Below are 23503 nucleotides of genomic sequence, written 5' to 3' on the forward strand. Positions count from 1 at the left end.
AGATGGATCAGGCAACAAGAGATTCTCTTCCATGGAGGTTGTCTCAGGAGCATCTCTCCCAGAGAACCTGCTTCCGCAGATCTACCTGGGTGATTGTGACCATGGATGCCAGCCTGCTGGGATGGGGAGCAGTCTGGGGCTCGTTAAAGGCTCAGGGCCTATGGACTCGGGAGGAGTCAGGTCTCCCCATAAACACCCTAGAGCTGAGGGCAATCTTCAATGCTCTTCTGGCCTGGCCTCAGTTAGCTTCAGCCCGGTTTATCAGGTTCCAGTCGGACAACATAACTTCAGTGGCTTACATCAACCATCAGGGAGGAACTTGGAGTTCCTTGGCCATGACAGAGGTAGCCAAAATTATTCAGTAGGGGGTGACCCACAACTGCTGTCTGTCTGCGATCCACATTCCAGGAGTGGACAATTGGGAAGCGGATTTTCTGAGCAGACAGACCTTTCACCCGTGGGAGTGGGAACTCCATCCGGAGGTGTTTTACAACTTTATTCTCAAATGGGGACAGCCGGAGCTGGATCTCATGGCATCTCGACAGAATGCCAAGCTCCAGAGGTACGGGTCGAGGACAAGGGAACCTCAGGCTGTTCTGATAGATGCTCTGGCGGTTCCTTGGAATTTCAGTCTAGCATACCTGTTTCCTCCGTTCGCTCTCCTTCCTTGGGTCATTACTCAAATCAAACAGGAGAGGGCGTCAGTGATCCTTATTGCACCGGCGTGGCCTCGCAGGATCTGGTATGCAGACCTAGTGGAGATGTCATCTCTCCCACCTTGGAGACTTCCACTGAGGAAGGACCTTCTATTTCAAGGGCCCTTCCTGCACCCAAATCTCGTTTCTCTGAAGCTGACTGCTTGGAAATTGAACACTTAATTTTATCTAAGCGTGGTTTTTCTGAGTCGGTCATTGAGACCATGATTCAGGCTCGTAAGCCTGTTACCAGAAAGATTTACTATAAGATATGGCGTAAATACCTGTATTGGCGTGAATTCCAGAGGATTTTGTCTTTTCTCCAGGAGGGTCTGGAGAAGGGATTATCTGCTAGTACCTTGAAGGGTCAGATTTCTGCCTTATCTATATTGTTGCATAAGCGTCTGGCGGACGTGCCAGATGTGCAATCCTTCTGTCAGGCTTTGGTCAGTATCAGACCTGTGTTCAAATCTGTTACTCCTCCCTGGAGTCTTAACCTTGTTCTTAAAGTTCTTCAGCAGGCTCAGTTTGAGCCTATGCATTCCTTAGATATTAAAATATTATCTTGGAAAGTTTTGTTTCATGTTGCTATTTCTTCTGCTCGAAGAGTTTATGAACTCTTGGTGTTGCAGTGGGAATCTCCTTACCTTGTTTTTCATTCGGATAAGGTAGTTCTGCGTACTAAGTTAGGTTTCCTTACTAAAGTGGTTTCGGATTGGAATATTAGCCAGGAAATCGTTATTCCTTCTTTGTGTCCTAATCCTTCTTCTCTTAAAGAGCGTTTACTGCACAACCTAGATGTGGTATGTGCATTGAAGAACTATTTGCAGGCGACTAAGGATTTCCGGCAGTCCTCTCCCTTGTTTGTCGTTTTCTCTGCGAAACACAAGGGTCAGGAGGCTACGGCTACATCTCTTTCTCTGTGGCTGAAAAGTATAATACGTTTGGCCTATGAAACTGCTGAACAGCAGCCCCCTGAGAGAATCACGGCTCATTCCACGAGGGCTGTTTCCTCTTCCTGGGCATTCAAAAATGAAGCTTCTATAGAACAGTTTTGCAAGGCTGCAACTTGGTCCTCTCTACACACTTTTTCAACGTAATATAAATTTGATACTTTTGCTTTGGCTGAGGCTTCTTTTGGGAGAAAGGTTCTTCAAGCAGTGGTGCCTTCCATTTAGGTTTCCTGACTTCTCCCTCCCTTATCATCTCTGTCCTCTAGCTTGGGTATTGATTCCCAATAGTAATTAGAGATGATCCGTGGACTCACCGTGTCATTAGAAAGAAAACAAAATTTATGCTTACCTGATAAATGTATTTATTTCTTGACACGGTGAGTCCACGGCCCGCCCTGTTTCTTCAGACAGTCTTTTTGTTTTGTAAACCTCAGGCACCTCTGCACCGTGTGTTACTTCCTTTCTCTCCTTTTCCTTCATTCGAATGGCTAGGGTTTGAGGGAAGGGAGGTTGATACTTAACAGCTTTGTTGTGGTGCTCTTTGCCTCCTCCTGCTGGCCAGGAGTGATATTCCCAATAGTAATGAGAGATGATTCGTGGAGTCACCGAGTCAAGAAAGATATACATTTATCAGGTAAGCATAAAATGACACACTTTGCAATAGAGTTAAAGCACTCACTGGACTTCAGCCATCTGTGATAAATTCTTTTATTATAAGACACTTATAATAAAAGAATTTATCACAGATGGCTGAAGTCTAGTGAGTGCTTTAAATCTATTGCAAAGTATATATATATATATATATATATATATATATATATATATATATATATATATATATATATATACATATATATCTCAGCAGACAGCAGTTTATGCTATATAGTGTTCCTCTCAGTAAGACATTCTCTATTTAAAGTGCTAGGAAAACGCTCACCTTGTATCTGTGCAGTTTTATAAGAGGTTTCTGGCTTTGTATACTTAAATCCGTTCTGTCTGGCATCTTTCCAGCTTGTCTGTGCTTGCAATACTGCTCCCAATCTTCGGTCCTGCCCTGTGACATGCTGGTCATTTGACCGCAATGTCGATTGATCCCGATTAAATCCTACAGAGTGGTAAACTGGTGTAAATAAAGTCCCAAAATAAGTGCAAAATCCAGCCAAAGATCCCATAAAAACAGCCTTTATTCAATCTTTAAAATTGTTTTATGATGTTTGCTGCTTTTAGAGGTAATGGCAGATGTCTCTCCCTGGAGTTAAACCATTGTCTTCAGCTTGATTTCGTGCTACGAGCTTGTTATTTTGGTTACCTGGTATTTTCTTTTTCTGTAGCTCCTCCTATCTACAACTGCAGGTGATTATCACTCTTCTGCAGCCTAGGTAAAGCCAATCCCTTCCTGCAGACCATGCCCATTTATAGACCCTTGTACACTGGGTGTGTTGATACTGTTTGCTTTCTATTCTGACCTTGGCTACCTACAATTACTCCTTTTGGTATTTTCCTTGAGGTGATTTTCCTGGCTGAATCTACAGTAACCCTTTGCTGGATATCCTCTCCTGGTCCTTTTCTGACTAGTGCTCTAAGTATTTCTGTAATAGCCTTCACCTGATTTCAACTAGAGGCCAGGACAGTTAGGAAGGGGGGTGCTTGTTACAGGGACTTGAGTGTCTGACAGTAAAAAAGGGCCACAAAATTATGGGCCCACCAGGGACAATTATTGGGTGAAGATACAGCCCAGCTACAGAACATGAATGTAAAACTAAACGCCATCACGTCTCTCCTGCATGGCCTAGTACAGAGGCTTTTAACATCCTCTGCAAATCCAGCCCCAATGGCAGTGTCAAGACTTGAATCAAAAACCAGTTTTCCCCTAGGTATCCTCATCCACTTCCTTAAATGTCCCTTATGGAAAAGTTTGATGGTAAACCAGCAGAATGCAGAGGATTCCTCAAGTAACGTAAATTGCTCTTTCAAACAAACCCTGAGACCTTTTCCATGCACCAATCTAGAATCATCTTTGTCATATCCCTTCTTAAAGGAAAAGCCCTAGCCTTGGTCTCTCCCTTTCTGGAAAAGAAGATGAACTGTTACAGGATGCTGAGAGATTTATGGCAGCTTTCAAGTCTGTATTTTAGATGTACCAGGGCGATCCCCAGAAGTTGAAGCCTCATTGCTGGATTTACACCAAGGTATTCACATTGTTGCTTAATTTACAGTGGAATTTTGGGCTTTGGCGGCAGAGACTGAATGGAAATTGGGAACGTTAAAAGCAGCTTCTTGAAAAGCACAGATTGGGCAGAAAGAAGATGCACCCTTGGTGGGTACCATCCCAAAGGGTGGGCTATTAAACACTATCCATCCCCAATTGAGCACTTCTAATATACATTATATCTTAGTCTCCCTAAGGATAAAGGGGGCAACCAGATGTGGACCCCTTGCTCACTGTGCTTAGAGGGTTATAGCTGCACCTGCAGAGAGGAGGTATATATGCCGAAAAGTACATCTGGTGTTAGCTGTACAAATCCTTTGTTCAGATTAGAACAGTTCTCTCATGTGAAAAGCACAGATTGGGTAGAAAGAAGATGCACACTGAGTGGATACCATCCCATAGGGTGAGCTATTAAGCACCATCTCTCCTTAGTTGAGCATTTCTCTTATGTATTTTAGTCTCCATAAGGTTAAGGGGGCAATAAGATGTGGATCCCTTGCTCATTGTGCCTAGAGGGATATAGCTGCACCGGCACTGACAAGGCTAATATAGGTTGAGATGTACGCCTGGGGTTTGCTGTACAAATCCTTTGTTCAGGTGATAATTGCCTGGTATTTCAAGGCTGGACTGTCCTTTTGTATGGGGGTTACTCTTATATACTACAGGAAAGTTCTCTTCTGTGTAAAGTACAAATTGGGCAGAAAGAAGATTCATGCTGTGTGGGTACCATACCATAGGTTGGGCTATTAAGCTTCATCCATCCCCAGTTGAGCACTTCGCTTATGTATTTCCTCTTAAGGATGAACCTGAATCTCTGGAAGCCTTGATAGATCTCTGCATTTGCCTAGATACTAGATATCAGGAGAGGCAGCAAAAAAGAGAAAAGTCGTAAAGCTTCTTTGCCTAAATCACAAGTCATATTGGCTCCATGCTTCATTCCTCCTTTGGAGACACCATCTTCTGGTCAGGAAGAGCCTATGGAAGTGAGCTAAGCTAAAGTGTCTGAGGCAGTAAGACTCAGCCGTCGCAGATTATGCCTTTGTCTATAATGTTGGATTCAAGGGTCACCTATTACGTAATTGCCCTACCCGGACGGGAAACAAGAGAACTTAGTTCTGGCTAGAGGAACAGAGCTAAGTGAAATTGTGAAATCTCTTCAGTAAATGTATTTGCTTTTTTACTTCAAGCAGAGACTTCCTCTATCAACACTCCTGCCCTTGTTGATTCGGGGGCCACTTGAATCTTTTTATATGAATCCTTTGCATCTGGGCATCATATTCCTTTAAAGAGGAAAGAGAACCCAATTTGAGTGTCCACTATTTTAGGACAACCATTGGGCAGTGGATTCATCTTGTGGGAAACTATCCCTATACAGTGTACCATTGGTGCAATACACTCTGAATATCTCCAGTTTGATATTGCCTCTTCCTCCAACATGGATGTCATTCTGGGGTTCTATGGTTACAAAAGCACAACGACTTTCCATTGGGCTTCTGGGGAACTCACATTGTGGGAAACAGAATTGTCATAGTCATTGTGTTCAATACACCATCCAGTATAGAACATCCACCATTAAAGCTATATCTGTAACCAGTAAGCTTCTGGAAGCTTGCCAGGCATTCCAAGATGTGTTTTCTAAGAAAGAGGCCGAAGTACTACCACCACATAGACCTCATGATTGCCCAGTAGAGTTGCTCCCAGGGGCACCCATACCTAAAGGATGGACTTTTACCTTGTCAAGACCTGAATCAGAGGGCTTGGAACAATATATTCAGGACCTTTTATCTTGTGGCTTTATTCAAGGTCATCTCCAGTGGGGCCAGGCTTTTTCATATCAAAGAAAGACGGTGGTTTGAGTTACTGCATTGACTATTGAGAGCTTAAAGGGACACTGAACCCAAATGTTTTCTTTCATGATTCAGATAGAGCATTAAATTGTAAGCAACTTTCTAATTTACTCCTATTATCAATTTTTCTTTGTTCTCTTTCTATCTTTATTTCAAAGGCAGGAATGTAAATCTTAGCAACCATCCCATTTTAGGTTCAGCACCATGGATAGCGCTTGCTTATTGGAGGATTACATTTACCCACCAATAAGCAAGCATAACCCAGGTTCTCAAGCAAAAATGGGCCAGCTCCTATGCATCACATTCCTCCTTTTTAAATAAAGATAGCAAGAGAACAAAGAAAAATTTATAACAGGTGTAAATTAGAAAGTTGCTTAAAATTGCACGCTCTATCTGAATCATGAAATAAAAAATGTGGGTTTAGTGTCCCTTTAATAAAATTATGGTAAAGAACCAGCTATCCATTACCTTTTTGATTCTGGAGCTTTTGGATGCTTTCAAGGTGGCCAGAATGTTTATTAAGTTCGATTTTTGCGGAGCATATATTCTCATTCGTATAAGAAGTGACGACGAATGGAATACCCCATTCAATACAAATACGGCCACTATAGGTATTATGTGATGCCCGTTGGGTTATGTAATGCCTCAGCAGTGTTACAGAATGTAGTTAATGATATATTTTTTGATTATCTAAACCAGTTTGTCATAGATTCTTGGATGACATTGTGATTTATTCCAAAATTTCAACTAAGTATGTTAAAAGTGTTAAAGGTGTTTACACAAAGTTTGTGAGCACAGGCTGTATGCTAAGATGGAAAAGTGTGAGTTTCACAAAACAAAGATACCTTCTGGGATACATCCACTTGTTAAAGGGATTTCAGATGGATCCAGCAAAGCTATCTGCTATTCAAAATTTACCTAATCCCACTATGTTGAAGGAAGCATAGCGATTTCTAACTACCGTTGCTTTATTAAAGATTATACATAGATGACCGCTTCCCTCACTGCTCTTACTAAGAAAGGAGCATCTAAAGATGTGGTCTAATGCCTCTGACAAAGACTTTCAGAATCTTAAGATGCATTCTGGTAAAAATGAAAAGAGAAAAGAGAGGGTGCCTCCTAGTGCAGACCTTCCACAAAACATCTTCACCATAAAACCCAAATGAACAGGTACTCACAATTGTGGCAGCACTTCAATGTGCTAATTTGAGCGTGCTGAGTGATTGCAGTGACTCAGCTCACTGACCCCATGTCCGCTCTCTGTGTCTGAAACTGCCCAGTCCAAACACTCTCCACGTTCCCACCTAAAGCTACAAAAGACTCCAACTCCTGTGTAGCTGATTGCTTTACAACACCTGTTTTACATAATTCAGACCCCCTGCAACAGTTTATCTTAGAGGTGGGTGCATCAGAGTATAGAGTAGAAGCCGTTCTTTCTTAGACGCCCAAACTTGACAAATTCATCTTGTAGCATATTTTTTCTAAAAAATTCTCTACCACAGAACAGGCCTATAATATAGCCAATAAAGAACTTTTTAGTAATAAAGCTTGCTTGCCCTGTCAGAATGGCAACATCTTTTCGAAGGAGCCAAAGACCAATTTGACTGACTACAAGAATCTATTGTACATTAAGTCAGTCCATAGGCTTAATCCTCTGCAAAGCAGGGGCATTATTTTTTCAAGCTTCAATTTTTTGATGAAATATGTACTAGGTTCCAAAAATGTCAGTCGATGCCTTTTCTCGATAACCTGTTCCAAAACAGTCAACCTTTGGAGCTGTCTGTCATTCCCTCTCAGCATATCATCACTCACTTGAATGCCTCATTTTTGCAAAAGTTAAACAGGGTTTTCCCCACTCATTTTGCCAGTAAAATTCCAAAGGAGTACAGTATGCTCCCTCTTTATTTCACAAGAAACTCTTATTTTGGGCTTATGATAGTTAACTTTCTGGTCATCCGGACCTAAAGAGGACTTTGTGGAAACTGTTATGTCATGTATGGTGGCCCACCATTAGGAATAAGACCAAACACAAGCTCTCATCCGGACTTTTCCAGCTTTTACCCATTCCACAACGCCATGAGTAGACATTGCTATGGATTTTCTAACTTGCCTGATTCCTCTAGTAACAGTCATGTTGGTGATCGTAGATCACTTTTCAAAGATAGTTTACTTTATAGCACTACATAGTTTATCTTTTGCCAAATTACTTGCTACCCTCTTCCTACACCACTTTGTTCATCTTCATGGTCTGCCTAACAGCATTGTCTGTGATCAGGTTGTATAATTTGTTTCAAAATCCTGGAGAAAGATATGCAAGCATCTCAAAATGAATATTTAATTATCAACTGCCTACTATCCTCAATCTAATTATCAGACAGAGAAAGTAAATCAAAGCCTGGAGAGTTATTTTCTTTAGCTGAACTAGCCCATACCACATAATGGCACGCCTCGTTAAAGATGTCTCCTGCTATGGCTGCTTGAGGGTATCAACCACAAACCTTTCCCGTATCTTTAAATCAATGTACTGTACAATCAGCAGATATGAGAGTTAAAAGCTTAGTGAAACATTGGCGACAGGTGAGAAGCCTCTTGTCGGAAGCTGTCAAGTCCTCTAAGAACTTTGCAGACTTGAGACTCAGGAAGTCACCTCTTTTGCAAATTGGTGACAAGGTCTAGTTGTCTATTCATCACTTAAGGTTACGTCAACCCTCCTCTAAATTGGGACCTCTTTTTTATGGACCTTTTTCTATTATCAGTCAAGATACCCCTATTACTTTTAGTTGGGCTTTTACCTTCTTTAGTTCAAGTCCATCCAGCATTTAATTCCTCTTTTAAAACAAGCTATAGTCAACCAGTATTCACGATTACCACGCAGACCATCTCCTGCTTTAATTGAGAAGCAACCCGAATACAAGATTGAGCAGATTCTCGATTCTAGGTGGGGGCTCCAGTATCTGGTGGATTGAGGTGGCTATTTGTTCACTGAACGTTCTTTGTTACTGGAACATGATGATTATGAGCTATGCGGAATCTGTTGGCGCTCTACAAATAACCAATAATAATAAATGCACCCCAATTGGTGCGTGCCTTTCATAGTTTATACCCATCTGAACCTGGGAGGGGCCCTTGAGGGGGGATACTGTCATGCCATGAGGCCCCATGTGGTCCAACCAGGTTTCCATGGTGTTGTTTTGCCCTGGAGTTGAACTTGGGTCTCCAGCTTTCTGTGTTGTTGCACTGCAATTGTGCCATTTTGGATTTTGTGCTACAAGCTTATTAATTTGATTACCTTTTGTTTTTCTGTAGTTCCACATATCTGCAGCTGCAGGTCATTATCACTTTCCTGCAGCCTATTTAAAACCAATCCCTTCCTGCGCGCCTTACTTGCTTATAGAGCCTTGTACTCTGGGTGTGCTGATACTGTTTGCTATTCGTTGGTGTTCTGACCTGCCTTTATTTTTTATTTATTTTGTATCACTTTTTTTAGATTGCCCTTATTTTTGCCTGACCTCCATATTTTTACATTTTTTTTGCCTGTTTACTAACCTTGCTTACTGCCTCCTGATTTTGTATTTTTTACCTGATTTGATCAGACCTTCTGCATGTTTTTGACAATTTTTAATGTCTGCTGCTTTTGTATATAATACCCTGATGTGGAACTTGACCTTGGCTACCTATAACTACTCCTTTGGCGTTTTCCTTGGGGTGCTTTTCCTGGCTGAATCTGCAGTAATCCTTTCTTTGAATATCCTCTTCCACTTCTGATTAGTTCTCTAAGTATTTCTGTAACCTGCAAAGTTTTTTAACTGAAGCTGACTAGCGGCCAGGACGATTAGAAAGGGGGCTCTTGTTACAGGAACATAGGTGCCTTACAAAATTTAAGATGTAATTAACAAGAAGTGCCTAAATGTATGCATCTGGGTCCTGGGACTCTATTGCTCATTGGCCGATGAGAACAGCACCCACATAATAGCTTGGTTTATTCAACATAGAAACTTTATAAAAAAAAAATTTCGGGGGGTGCTATAATAACAATTAAACATACAGTTTTTAAAAATATATTTTGATTATGTCTTGCATCATGTTCATAAATCTGTGCTCTTAAATAGCCTTTACTGTGACCTAAGCAACCTGCCTATCGGTACCATTTTAGCTTGCCTGACTAGTTATTGTTCATTATTATTGTTTTTGTTTAGTTTTTTAACTGTTACCTATAACGTTAATATAGCTCTTTTATCCTTTATCTCCACCATAATCTTTTCTCAACAGATGAATCTATTGTGGAAGATATAATTGAAGAACCTCATATAGCAGCCTGTTCATTTGAGATGTTTGAAGGTGATACAAGCCTGTTTCATAGGGTTCCAATAGAAAACTACAAAAGTCAAACACCATTAAATATGGTTGAATACCAGACAACTTACATAGGAGAGACGTCGCATACATGTCAGAAATGTGGTAAAAGCTTCTTCTCTCAGGCACAATTAGTTAAACATCATAAGACACATATGAAGGGGAATTCTTATATATGTCACAGCTGTGGGAAATGTTTCCCTCAAAAGTCGCGTCTGGTTGTACATGTCAGAACTCATACTGGTGAAAAACCATATATGTGTCGTAAATGCGGGAAAAGGTTCTCAGACAAATCTAATCTTGCTAAACACTACAAGTCTCATACAGGTGCAAAGCCCTATGTTTGTCTAAAATGTGGCAAAGGCTTCACACAAAGGTCTGACCTTGATAGACATGATCGGACACACACAGGAGAAAAACCATATGTTTGTCAGAATTGTGACAAAAGCTTCTCTCAAAGGTCGAGCTTGATGAAGCACCTGAAAACTCATACTGGGGATAAGCCATATGTTTGCCAAGAATGTGGGAAAGGCTTCTTTGAAAGGTCAGATCTTGAAAAACACTACAGGACCCATACCGGAGAGAAGCCATTTGTTTGTCAGGATTGTGGGAAAAGCTTCAGTCAAAAGTCAAGCCTGATAAAGCACCATAGAACTCATACCGGGAATAATCTATATTTTTGTCAGTATTGTGGGAAAGGTTTTACCCAAAGGTCAAGTTTGCATAAACACAATAAAACTCATACTGAGCATAGTGCATAAATTTGTTTTTGTCGGAAAAATAAGAACTGTAAGATCATATCTGGATTAGGATATCAGAATATGTAACCTGTATTTAGAAATGTGCTCTCCTGGAAGATTTAACATTATCTTAAAGAAATGTTTGCTTTTTTGTTTATGATAGCTAGTAATTGTAACTTAACTCTGTTTACTCATCATTAAAATATAGGTTTGTGCAAAATTCATTATTTGGATAGTTGTCAAAAAAAAAATCCAAATATGAAGAAATTAATGTGTATACCTATTAAAAAAAGGTGGGCTAGGAGTACCTAATTTGGTTAAATACCAACAAGCGATTTTCACGTAAAGGATAGTGGATTGGTTTGTTTATTGTCAGCATAAAGTGTGGGTGTCTTTAGAACATGATATATCTGAAAAAATGCATTAAGGCTCAATATGTTGGCAAAGACAAAACACATTGCCGCAATCCATCACACAAAACAATATTATATGGGAAACCTTTAACATTTGGGGGAAAATATTGGTAGAATTTCCTCATGTATCTTCCAGGTTTTCACCACTAACTGAAAACGAGAATTTTCTCCCAGGGCTATGTCTTAGGGACAATAAAACAATACAGAATCAAAGAGCAGTGATGATACATCATTTTAGTAATGAAAACGAGTTATACACGGCTATACAGCTAGATGAGAAGGGTTTTTCTATTTTTAATAATTGGTTTCTACTCCGTCAATGTCATTCATACATTCACAAACATAGGGATAGAAAGAACTTTCTGAGACCTTTAACCTCCTTTGAGCATCTCTGTATATCCAAAAAACCTACTAGGAAAACTCTTACGCTGAAATACTCATTACTGCAGGTCACTACACTGGGTTACGCCCCAAAATATATAGAGAGATGGAAAGAAGAACTCAATATGGAGATAACAATAATGATAAAATGCGCTATACCTAGAAAAAATGTTGAATTAAATATATATATATATTTGCAAGTATGTCCTTTTTGTTGATATAACAGTTGCAATACTGCAGTTTGATCCAATGATAGAAAGGAACAGTACCTTTACTGGAGGAAAATAAGTCCAATAAGGCTTCCTGTGCTCAGGGATGTTTATCAGTGTTTTCCAGAATTGTTACAAATAATTGGTTTCTAAAATCCCTTAAGTTCCAGGGAAGTCACTGTGCCCAAGCCTTGCTGCCTTAAATCCAGCCTGGTATTCCCAAACCAGGGCTTCGTATGCAGGAACAAGTATGTATGGAAAGAGAAGAAATGGCGCAAAAGGCAGGACTCAAGTGAAAGCGTTTAATGACACAGTATAATACACAAATATATATGCACTTACAAGATTAAAATAAGTGTACTGCAATTAGGAGGATCATGGGTGGTACAGTTCTTGTTGCTTCCCACAGCCGGCTTGTTGTAATTGCCGAGCACTGCTGCACTGGATATGACTGGCAGGTGAATCCGGATACCTTGTCAGCAAGTCCTGTGGCTGTAGTGAGTGCAGGATACCAGGACCCTTTTTCCAGCCTAGATTGTCAGTTCAATACCCTGATGCGTTTCCCCCGGTCAGCGGCCGGGCTTCTTCAAGAGGGATTTAAAAGTGAATGTGTTGGAATGAGCGCTCTTCCTTTTTTAGTCCAAATCATCCAATTAGAGCTCAGAGGTGTGTATAGGAGCTCCTATCATGTCGCTCAAAACATCAAGCGAAATCTGTCCAATCAGGGCTCAGAGGTGTGAGCCAGAGCTCCTGTAAGATTGCTCCTTAGATAGATTCAGGCAAATGTTGATGCCCGTATGTTTCTAAAATAGCAATACTCAAAGGCTAAAACATCGTGGTTGCCTCATTTATGCAGTTATGTCAATAGTGTTACAACAAGATAAAAACAATAAATATACTTACATTTCTATACTATAACAATTAATAAAACATATGTGATAAATTGCATTTCTATATTTAACAAATAATAATCTTCAAAATTTATATGTAGGCCGCACGAAACGTAAAATAAGAAGAAGAACTAACGAACACATCTATAATATAAAAGAAAAATTGCTCAAACACAGTGTACCATTTTTCTGAGTGCCACGGTAGTAACCCTAGTTCACTCAAAATACAAGTTATAGATTGGGTACCCCCTTCAAAACCAAATAGGCTACTCGAGCTAAGGAGACTTGAAACCAAGTGGATTTATAAACTTAAAACACTCCAACCACTCTGTATGAATATAGATATTTTTGTAGCAGCTTTTATTTAAATTGTATTTTTAGTAGTTAAAACAATGTAAAATAGTATCAATCAAACAATTCATTTTTAGATCCTTTCCCTAGAACACACATTAATTCATTTTAATTCTACATAATGTTCTTAGAATTTCAAGGGATACAGGGAGTGCAGAATTATTAGGCAAGTTGTATTTTTGAGGATTAATTTTATTATTGAACAGCAACCATGTTCTCAATGAACCCAAAAAACTCATTAATATCAAAGCTGAATAGTTTTGGAAGTAGTTTTTAGTTTGTTTTTAGTTATAGCTATTTTAGGGGGATATCTGTGTGTGCAGGTGACTATTACTGTGCATAATTATTAGGCAACTTAACAAAAAACAAATATATACCAATTTCAATTATTTATTTTTACCAGTGAAACCAATATAACATCTCAACATTCACAAATATACATTTCTGACATTCAAAAACAAAACAAAAACAAATCAGTGGCCAATATAGCCACCTTTCTTTGCAAGGACACTCAAAAGCCTGCCATCCATGGATTCTGTCAGTGTTTTGATCTGTTCACCATCAACATTGCGTGCAGCAGCAACCACAGCCTCCCAGACACTGTTCAGAGAGGTGTACTGTTTTCCCTCCTTGTAAATCTCACATTTGATGATGGACCACAGGTTTTCAATGGGGTTCAGATCAGGTGAACAAGAAGGCCATGTCATTAGATTTTCTTCTTTTATACCCTTTCTTGCAAGCCACGCTGTGGAGTACTTGGACGCGTGTGATGGAGCATTGTCCTGCATGAAAATCATGTTTTTCTTGAAGGATGAAGACTTCTTCCTGTACCACTGCTTGAAGAAGGTGTCTTCCAGAAACTGGCAGTAGGACTGGGAGTTGAGCTTGACTCCATCCTCAACCCGAAAAGGCCCCACAAGCTCATCTTTGATGATACCAGCCCAAACCAGTACTCCACCTCCACCTTGCTGGCATCTGAGTCTGATTGGAGCTCTCTGCCCTTTACCAATCCAGCCACGGGCCCATCCATCTGGCCCATCAAGACTCACTCTCATTTCATCAGTCCATAAAACCTTAGAAAAATCAGTCTTGAGATATTTCTTGGCCCAGTCTTGACGTTTCAGCTTGTGTGTCTTGTTTAGTGGTGGTCGTCTTTCAGCCTTTCATACCTTGGCCATGTCTCTGAGTATTGCACACCTTGTGCTTTTGGGCACTCCAGTGATGTTGCAGCTCTGAAATATGGCCACACTGGTGGCAAGTGGCATCTTGGCACCTGCACGCTTGACTTTTCTCAGTTCATGGGCAGTTATTTTGTGCCTTGGTTTTTCCACATGCTTCTTGCGACCCTGTTGACTATTTTGAATGAAACGCTTGATTGTTCGATGATCACGCTTCAGAAGCTTTGCAATTTTAAGAGTGCTGCATCCCTCTGCAAGATATCTCACTATTTTTGACTTTTCTGAGCCTGTCAAGTCCTTCTTTTGACCCATTTTGCCAAAGGAAAGGAAGTTGCCTAATAATTATGCACACCTGATATAGGGTGTTGATGTCATTAGACCACACCCCTTCTCATTACAGAGATGCACATCACCTAATATGCTTAATTGGTAGTAGGCTTTCGAGCCTATACAGCTTGGAGTAAGACAACATGCATAAAGAGGATGATGTGGTCAAAATACTCATTTGCCTAATAATTCTGCACTCCCTGTATATATATATCAATATATTTTATATAATTTTTAAAGTCTAAATAGTTTAAACTAAATTAATTTAAATAGTTTTTAACATTGAGTCAATATAGGTCCTCATTGCACCAGGTTATGGATCTTGTTGTTACCAGTATTTTAACTTACCATTATTACTTTTTTAACAAGCATTTACCAATAATCAATATCTGTAAAAATAAATATCAAGAATATAGATAATAAAATAAAAACTTCCTCTATAGCATGTTACCCCATATAACCATTCCTTACTAGAGTATCAATACTTTGTTTATAAATAAACAAATGATTTTAATAAAAGATATATAGGAGCAATATGCTCAGTTATTTTGAACATTCATATTATATATGATAGGTCTAATTATGTCTGGATAAAACTCGTATACTGCAAGTGAACTTTTGCTTTCACTGGCAACGTTCATTGAAAGGTTTTTATAAATTTTGAAGATTATTATTTGTTAAATATAGAAATGCAATTTATCACATATGTTTTATTAATTGTTATAGTATAGAAATGTAAGTATATTTATTGTTTTTATCTTGTTGTAACACTATTGACATAACTGCATAAATGAGGCAACCACGATGTTTTAGCCTTTGAGTATTGCTATTTTAGAAACATACAGGCATCAACATTTGCCTGAATCTATCTAAGGAGCAATCTTACAGGAGCTCTGGCTCACACCTCTGAGCCCTGATTGGACAGATTTCGCTTGATGTTTTGAGCGACATGATAGGAGCTCCTATACAATCCTCTGAGCTCTAATTGGATGATTTGGACTCAAAAAGGAAGAGCGCTCATTCCAACACATTCACTTTTAAATCCCTCTTGAAGAAGCCCGGCCGCTGACCGGGGGAAACGCGTCAGGGTATTGAACTGACAATCTAGGCTGGAAAAAGGGTCCTGGTATCCTGCACTCACAACAGCTACAGGACTTGCTGACAAGGTATCCGGATTCACCTGCCAGTCATATCCAGTGCAGCAGCGCTCGGCAATTACAACAAGCCGGCTGTGGGAAGCAACAAGAACTGTACCACCCATGATCCTCCTAATTGCAGTACACTTATTTTAATCTTGTCAATATGGAGATAACTTATTCTGAGATAGCCCTCATGTTTTCCAATATAACTAGGGTGTCAGTATCTAGCAGGGTAATTAAAACCAATGTAAAAATAATCCAGATGTGGTATTTTACTCCTTCCAGAATTCACAAACTATTCCCATCATCTAGCGACAAATGCTGGAGGTGTGGGAACCCCCCGGGGTAATATGTCTCACATATGGTGGGGTTGTGCCGCCTTGAGGGACCTGTGGAAAAACGTTGCCAAGGCTACTTCAGATATGCTGGAGACAATAATTCCATTAGACCCAAACATTTGGCTTTTTAACATTACTTCCGCTAAATGGCAACCTCATATAAGGAACCTTCTATTTATAACTAGCAATACCATGAAAACCTTAATAACAAAAAACTGGGAAAGTAGAGAGGTTCCCACGATGGTACACTGGCATAGTAAATTCCACCACTTCCTAGAACTTGAAGGATACGCATACATCAAACATAAGTGAATGGATGTGTATTTACAGATGACATTTCTTTGGGAATCATATATTAACTTAGAAAATAGGGGACTGTGATTTCTAAAACATATAGGGAAAGATCCAATCACATACAAGTGAAATAGGAATAGAAAATAAAGACACTCTGACAAGGTTGATGTTGTTGATATTGTTGAATTTGAACTTTAATTTCTTTATTGTTTTTAAAAAAAAACAAAACACACAGCTGTATTATTTAACAAGAACATGTACAGACCTTTGTAAACTGCAATATTTTTATCATTATTGTAATGTACTTTGACCAGTAAAGCTGTTTTTTGTAGAAAATAAAAATCCAAATATGTTCAGATTATTGCTGATCACTTAAAAAAAAATTAAGTTGATACTATTAGAAAAGACAAACCTTTCCCTCATAGCCACACCTCCTATTAATAAAACTATGTTACTTTTCTCCTGTAACAGAGTAAGAAGTCTTTCTACTCCTATCCTCTGCTTATCTCACAACCTATCCACTTCAAAACTTCTTCCATCTCTCTCTCTCTGCTTCTTTAACCCCTGCCCTAACTCATCTCTTTAACCATTTTTAACCACTATCAGATTTCCTGATACATGCCAATTAAACCAATATTGAAAAAAAAGCCCTCACTTTACCTCTCCACCCTTTTTAACTATCTTCCAGTGTCCTTACTTTTCGTCCAAATTATTGGAATGCTAGTTTATAATCGCCTAACTCAGTTTTTCTCACCTAACTCCTTACTTGACCCCCTACAATCTGACTTCCGCCTTAAACACTAAACAGGAGCTGCTCCTACTAAAGTAACAAATTATCTACTATCAGCTAAAGCAAAGGAACACTACTCCTTACTAATTCTTCTGGATCTATCTGCTGCATTTGACATAATTGGCCAACTTCTCCTCTTGCAAATTTTACTTTCCTTTGGCATCCGAGACACAGCCCTCTCCTATCTCTCAAACAGTTTACAGTTTCCTTTAACAGCCTATCATCTGATCCTTTGCCTCTCACAGTAGGAGTACCACATCCTCATTTAGCTTCTAGTACTACTTATATGCTAATGAGACCCAAATCTATCTTTCCTCTCCTGATATCTCTCCCTCTAATCTCAACCAAATTACCAATTGTCTCTCTGCAATTTCCTCTTGGATGCCCTTGCACTACCTCCAACTCAATCTATCTAAATCTGAGCTACTTCTCACCCCCCTTTTCTGAGACATCCAAAACCTCACATTTCTCTTACAGTTGGAAATTCTATTTTCATCACCTCTCCCCAGGCCCGATGCCTTGGGGGTCACACTTGACTCTGAACTCAGATTCACTCCACATATTCAAGGTCTTACCAAATCCTGCTGTGCACACCTTCACAACAATTCCAGAATTCGACCTTTCCTTACTTAAGAAAATGCAAAAAAACTAAGTCATTCCCTCATTTTGTCACGCATTGACTGTGATAATCCATTTAATGGCATTCCCAAACACTGCTTCTCCCCTGTCCAATCTATCATGAATGCTTCAGCTAGCCACATCAACCTAAGTAGCTGATCTACATCAGCTTCTCCGCTCTGCCAGTCTCTACACTGGCCCCCCATACACTGTAGAATACAAGTAAAAGTATTAACCTTAAACATATAAAGCACTCAGCAGGCTCACTCCCAACTATATATCCTCTCTCATCTCCAAATACTCCCTTAACTTTCCTCTTCGATTAACCTCTGACTTGCGTCTCTCCACTCCTATTATCTCTACGTCCCTCTCTCACCTCCAAGACTTCTCACCCCACTTTATCAGACTGTCTCCAACCTTGTAAAGACTTAGACACTCTTTGAAAACCCATATATTTAAAGAGGCCTACAATCTCTCCTCTGTTTATTGAGCTGCCTTGACTCACTGCTGCAGCTATAATACATGTGACTTGATATCCCAAATCTTATGTCTCTGCACCTTCATCCTGTAGATTGTAATCTCTTCAGAGCAGTACCCTCCTCCTTCTGTTCTACGCTTGTTTAGTCTGTTATGTTTTTGTCTCTTATCACAAATCTTTGTCATTGTATACCTCTATCTCTGAACCCATCTCTAAGGAATGTTGTGGTGCTATACAACTAAATGATAATAAACAATAATAATAATATGGTTGCAGGTAGCAGCATTCGGCTATTTTCAGTGCAGTATATATTAGTGTTAAAGTGCAATACACTACTATGGGCTCCATTTATCATTGTTTGGAGAAATCCGACTTTCAGTTCTCCTATAAGTTCTCCGCAGCTCGCCCTCTGTGAGGCGCACCTGTGCGCCAATATTTATCAAAAAAACTGGTCGTATTATACCGCTGTTTTCCAAAGTTGAGATGCGGCGTATTAATGATAAATCTCGACTATATTATTAGATATGCGCCTAATTTACCATTCCATCTTCGTAAAAAAGCGCATATTTTTGGTATTTTCCTTTTTTATTACTGTATTCTAATGTAACCATCATTTTTATTACAATGTTATATTAATTGGTTAAAACATTTATATTTGTAATATGAATTGAACAAAGTTCGAGATTATTATTCTTTTTTTTTTCTTCTTTACAAACACCAACCTTTTACTACTATTCCACGTTATTTTTAACAGATGTCTTACATATTACAAAGTCATGTTTTTTGGTTTATCTACTTTACACACCCCATGCCGACCTTTTTCTACTATTCCACGTTATTTTGAACACATGTCTTACATATTACAAAGTCATGTGTTTTGGTTTATCTACATTACACACCCCATACAGACCTTTTACTATTATTCCACGTTATTTTAACACATGTCTTACAAAGTCATGTTTTTTTGTTTAGCTACTTTACACACCCCATGCAGACCTTTTACTATTATTCCTTTTGATTTTCAACACGTCTTTTATCTTTACAAACTAATTTGTTTTTCTTTACCTACTTTACACAACCCCTGTAGACATTTCACTACTATTCTATTCAAATTAACGTCTTACATTGACCTAATCTTACCCTTTCATTGATAAGATGTTTCAATATATTACACATTAACTGGACGACAATTGTTTATATTTGTTAAATAATATATGCATTTATTCTGTATATAATATTTAAAAAAAATGTTGATAGCACATTCATAATTTTTTTAATAACACATAAATCAAAAAGTTACATTTTTTCATATTGCAGCCTCATTTTTCTGACTGCTGAGTAACTGCTTATCAGTCCAGTTTCTGCTTTAAGCAGGACTTCAAGGAGCTCTTTTTTGCTTATTAAAATTTTTTCATCATCCGGAACTAAAAAAAAAAAATATATATATTTATATTAACCATGGATTTTTATTCTTTTGAATAGCATTTATAGACATTGCGAGTAAAAAAACATATCTGTCAATGGAATTAGCAACAGCATTAACATATATTCATAAATGCTAGAACACTTACCCCAGTTATAATATTGAGGTGAATGAGACTGTTGATTTTCTTAAAAAAACAAAATTTTGAATAAAAATTATTGATAATGTAACTTTTGAATATATCTATCTTACACTCTTTTTTTCTCTCTCTCTCTGTATGTTTTCCAATATCTCTCTATAATCTTATATCTACATTTTCAATTAATTTGATTTCTATATTTATATCAGTCTTTTTTGATCTATATATATCTATCTATCTCTCTAGATATATATTTATATATATATATAGATATATATATATATAAAAAACTATATATAAATGTGTGTTTGTGTTTTTTATATATATATATATATATATATATATATATATATATATAAACACATTAAACTATATTTGTGTATTAAAATATATATATACACATATTAATAAAATTGATATATATATATATGTGTGTATATATATATGCATACATATCTATTTTTATATATATATATATATATATATATAATGTTTTTAGAATATATATATATATATATATCAACAATAAAAAATAAAAAAATTGCACCTGATGTTCCAGGATGAACCTCATCTTCATCATGGCCCTCCTCGTCCTCTTGGTCCAAATGTTCTTCATCTTCCTGACTATGCATAGTATCCTCAATTTGTGACTCTGTAGGCTCTTCATGTCCTAAAATTATTATTTAAAATAAATTTATATAAAATATATATGTTAAAGAAATGTTTTTTTAAATTACCTGCAATGTTATCCATATCTTCTTCTGCTTGCTCATCCATTGGATTATTATTTGCAGTGCTATTATCTATAGCATTATAAAAATGTTAAAAGATAAAATTAGATTAATACCTGGCTTAGAACGTTTTATTTTTTCAAAATTACAGTTAAATTTTTTATACCTGTGTCTTGAGTCCTATCTTTATCCATAAAAACTGTGGGCAATGGGTCTGATTCCCCTTCAGAACTAGAATTTGTATCAATGGGAAGAAGGTACCTTGGAGCTCTTCTTCTTTTGACTATTAAATAATATAAAATACTAAATTTTGAAAAATATATTCTTAAAAATGCATACACACAAATACTTTGTCTGAAAATCCAATAAAAACTTGATTCAATCACGCATTATCTTCAGTCAATGGTAATCTTTTAATCCTATTATTGTTTAACTTTTTTATCTTATTGAAACTATTCAAATTCAAAGCTATACTTTTTGAATAGTTAAGATGACTGTATTTAAATACTCTAAGATTATAAATTTAGATTGTGATGTAATGCAGTTATATAATACAATAATGAAGATTAAAATACCCTCTTTAATCTTGATAAAGCACCAATAACTTTGCTAATAAAAATATTTAAATATAGAAAAAATGTCATGTGTACAAGTATTATATAATTAAACTACATTTCTCCAACATAGGTGTGTCCGGTCCACGGCGTCATCCTTACTTGTGGGATATTCTCTTCCCCAACAGGAAATGGCAAAGAGCCCAGCAAAGCTGGTCACATGATCCCTCCTAGGCTCCGCCTACCCCAGTCATTCTCTTTGCCGTTGTACAGGCAACATCTCCACGGAGATGGCTTAGAGTTTTTTAGTGTTTAACTGTAGTTTTTCATTATTCAATCAAGAGTTTGTTATTTTCAAATAGTGCTGGTACGTACTATTTACTCAGAAACAGAAAAGAGATGAAGAATTCTGTTTGTATGAGGAAAATGATTTTAGCAACCGTAACTAAAATCCATGGCTGTTCCACACAGGACTGTTGAGAGCAATTAACTTCAGTTGGGGGAACAGTGTGCAGTCTCTTACTGCTTGAGGTATGACACATTCTAACAAGACGATGTAATGCTGGAAGCTGTCATTTTCCCTATGGGATCCGGTAAGCCATGTTTATTACGATTGTAAATAAGGGCTTCACAAGGGCTTATTTAAACTGTAGACTTTTTCTGGGCTAAATCGATTGATTATTAACACATATTTAGCCTTGAGGAATCATTTTATCTGGGTATTTTGATATAATAATATCGGCAGGCACTGTTTTAGACTCCTTATTCTTTAGGGGCTTTCCCAAAGCATAGGCAGAGTCTCATTTTCGCGCCGGTGTTGCGCACTTGTTTTTGAGAGGCATGGCATGCAGTCGCATGTGAGAGGAGCTCTGATACTTATAAAAGACTTCTGAAGGCGTCATTTGGTATCGTATTCCCCTTTGGGTTTGGTTGGGTCTCAGCAAAGCAGATACCAGGGACTGTAAAGGGGTTTAAAGCTTAAAACGGCTCCGGTTCCGTTATTTTAAGGGTTAAAGCTTCCAAAATTGGTGTGCAATATTTTCAAAGCTTTAAGTCGCTGTGGTGAAAATTTGGTGAATTTTGAACAATTCTTTCATGTTTTTTCGCAATTGCAGTAATAAAGTGTGTTCAGTTTAAAATTTAAAGTGACAGTAACGGTTTTATTTTAAAACGTTTTTTGTACTTTCTGATCAAGTTTATGCCTGTTTAACATGTCTGAACTACCAGATAGACTGTGTTCTGAATGTGGGGAAGCCAGAATTCCTATTCATTTAAATAAATGTGATTTATGTGATAATGACAATGATGCCCAAGATGATTCCTCAAGTGAGGGGAGTAAGCATGGTACTGCATCATTCCCTCCTTCGTCTACACGAGTCTTGCCCACTCAGGAGGCCCCTAGTACATCTAGCGCGCCAATACTCCTTACTATGCAACAATTAACGGCTGTAATGGATAATTCTGTCAAAAACATTTTAGCCAAAATGAACCCTTGTCAGCGTAAGCGTGGCTGCTCTGTTTTAGTTACTGAAGAGCATGACGACGCTGATATTAATATCTCTGAAGGGCCCCTAACCCAATCTGAGGGGGCCAGGGAGGTTTTGTCTGAGGGAGAAATTACTGATTTAGGGAACATTTCTCAGCAGGCTGAATCTGATGTGATTACATTTAAATTTAAATTGGAACATCTCCGCATTTTGCTTAAGGAGGTACTATCCACTCTGGATGATTGTGAAAATTTAGTCATCCCAGAGAAACTATGTAAAATGGACAAGTTCCTAGAGGTGCCGGGGCTCCCAGAAGCTTTTCCTATACCCAAGCGGGTGGCGGACATTGTTAATAAAGAATGGGAAAGGCCCGGTATTCCTTTCGTCCCTCCCCCCATATTTAAAAAATTGTTTCCTATGGTCGACCCCAGAAAGGACTTATGGCAGTCAGTCCCCAAGGTCGAGGGAGCGGTTTCTACTTTAAACAAACGCACCACTATTCCCATAGAGGATAGTTGTGCTTTCAAAGATCCTATGGATAAGAAATTAGAAGGTTTGCTTAAAAAGATGTTTGTTCAGCAGGGTTACCTTCTACAACCCATTTCATGCATTGTCCCTGTCACTACTGCCGCATATTTCTGGTTTGATGAACTGCTCAAGGTGCTCGATAGTGACTCTCCTCCTTATGAGGAGATTATGGACAGAATCAATGCTCTCAAATTGGCTAATTCTTTCACTCTAGACGCCTCTTTGCAATTGGCTAAGTTAGCGGCTAAGAACTCTGGGTTTGCTATTGTGGCGCGCAGAGCGCTTTGGTTGAAATCTTGGTCGGCTGATGCGTCTTCCAAGAACAAGCTACTAAACATTCCTTTCAAGGGGAAAACGTTGTTTGGTCCTGACTTGAAAGAGATTATCTCTGATATCACTGGGGGTAAGGGCCACGCCCTTCCTCAGGATCGGCCTTTC

The 23503-nt window shown here is 38.3% G+C and overlaps 1 protein-coding gene across 1 annotated transcript in view; it reads left to right on the forward strand.

Moving 5' to 3' along the window:
- The window catches only part of LOC128638509 (zinc finger protein 37A), a 155577-nt gene extending 144560 nt beyond the window's left edge, over window positions 1-11017 (forward strand). The window contains exon 8 of the mRNA XM_053690507.1: window positions 9974-11017. Coding sequence (XP_053546482.1) covers window positions 9974-10818 — 845 coding nt within the window. The 3' untranslated portion in view covers window positions 10819-11017. The remainder of the gene's footprint in view (window positions 1-9973) is intronic.
- The last annotated feature ends 12486 nt before the right edge of the window (window positions 11018-23503 follow it).

The sequence above is a fragment of the Bombina bombina genome, chromosome 8 (assembly GCF_027579735.1).
Source record: "Bombina bombina isolate aBomBom1 chromosome 8, aBomBom1.pri, whole genome shotgun sequence".
Classification (NCBI taxonomy): Eukaryota; Metazoa; Chordata; class Amphibia; order Anura; family Bombinatoridae; genus Bombina; species Bombina bombina.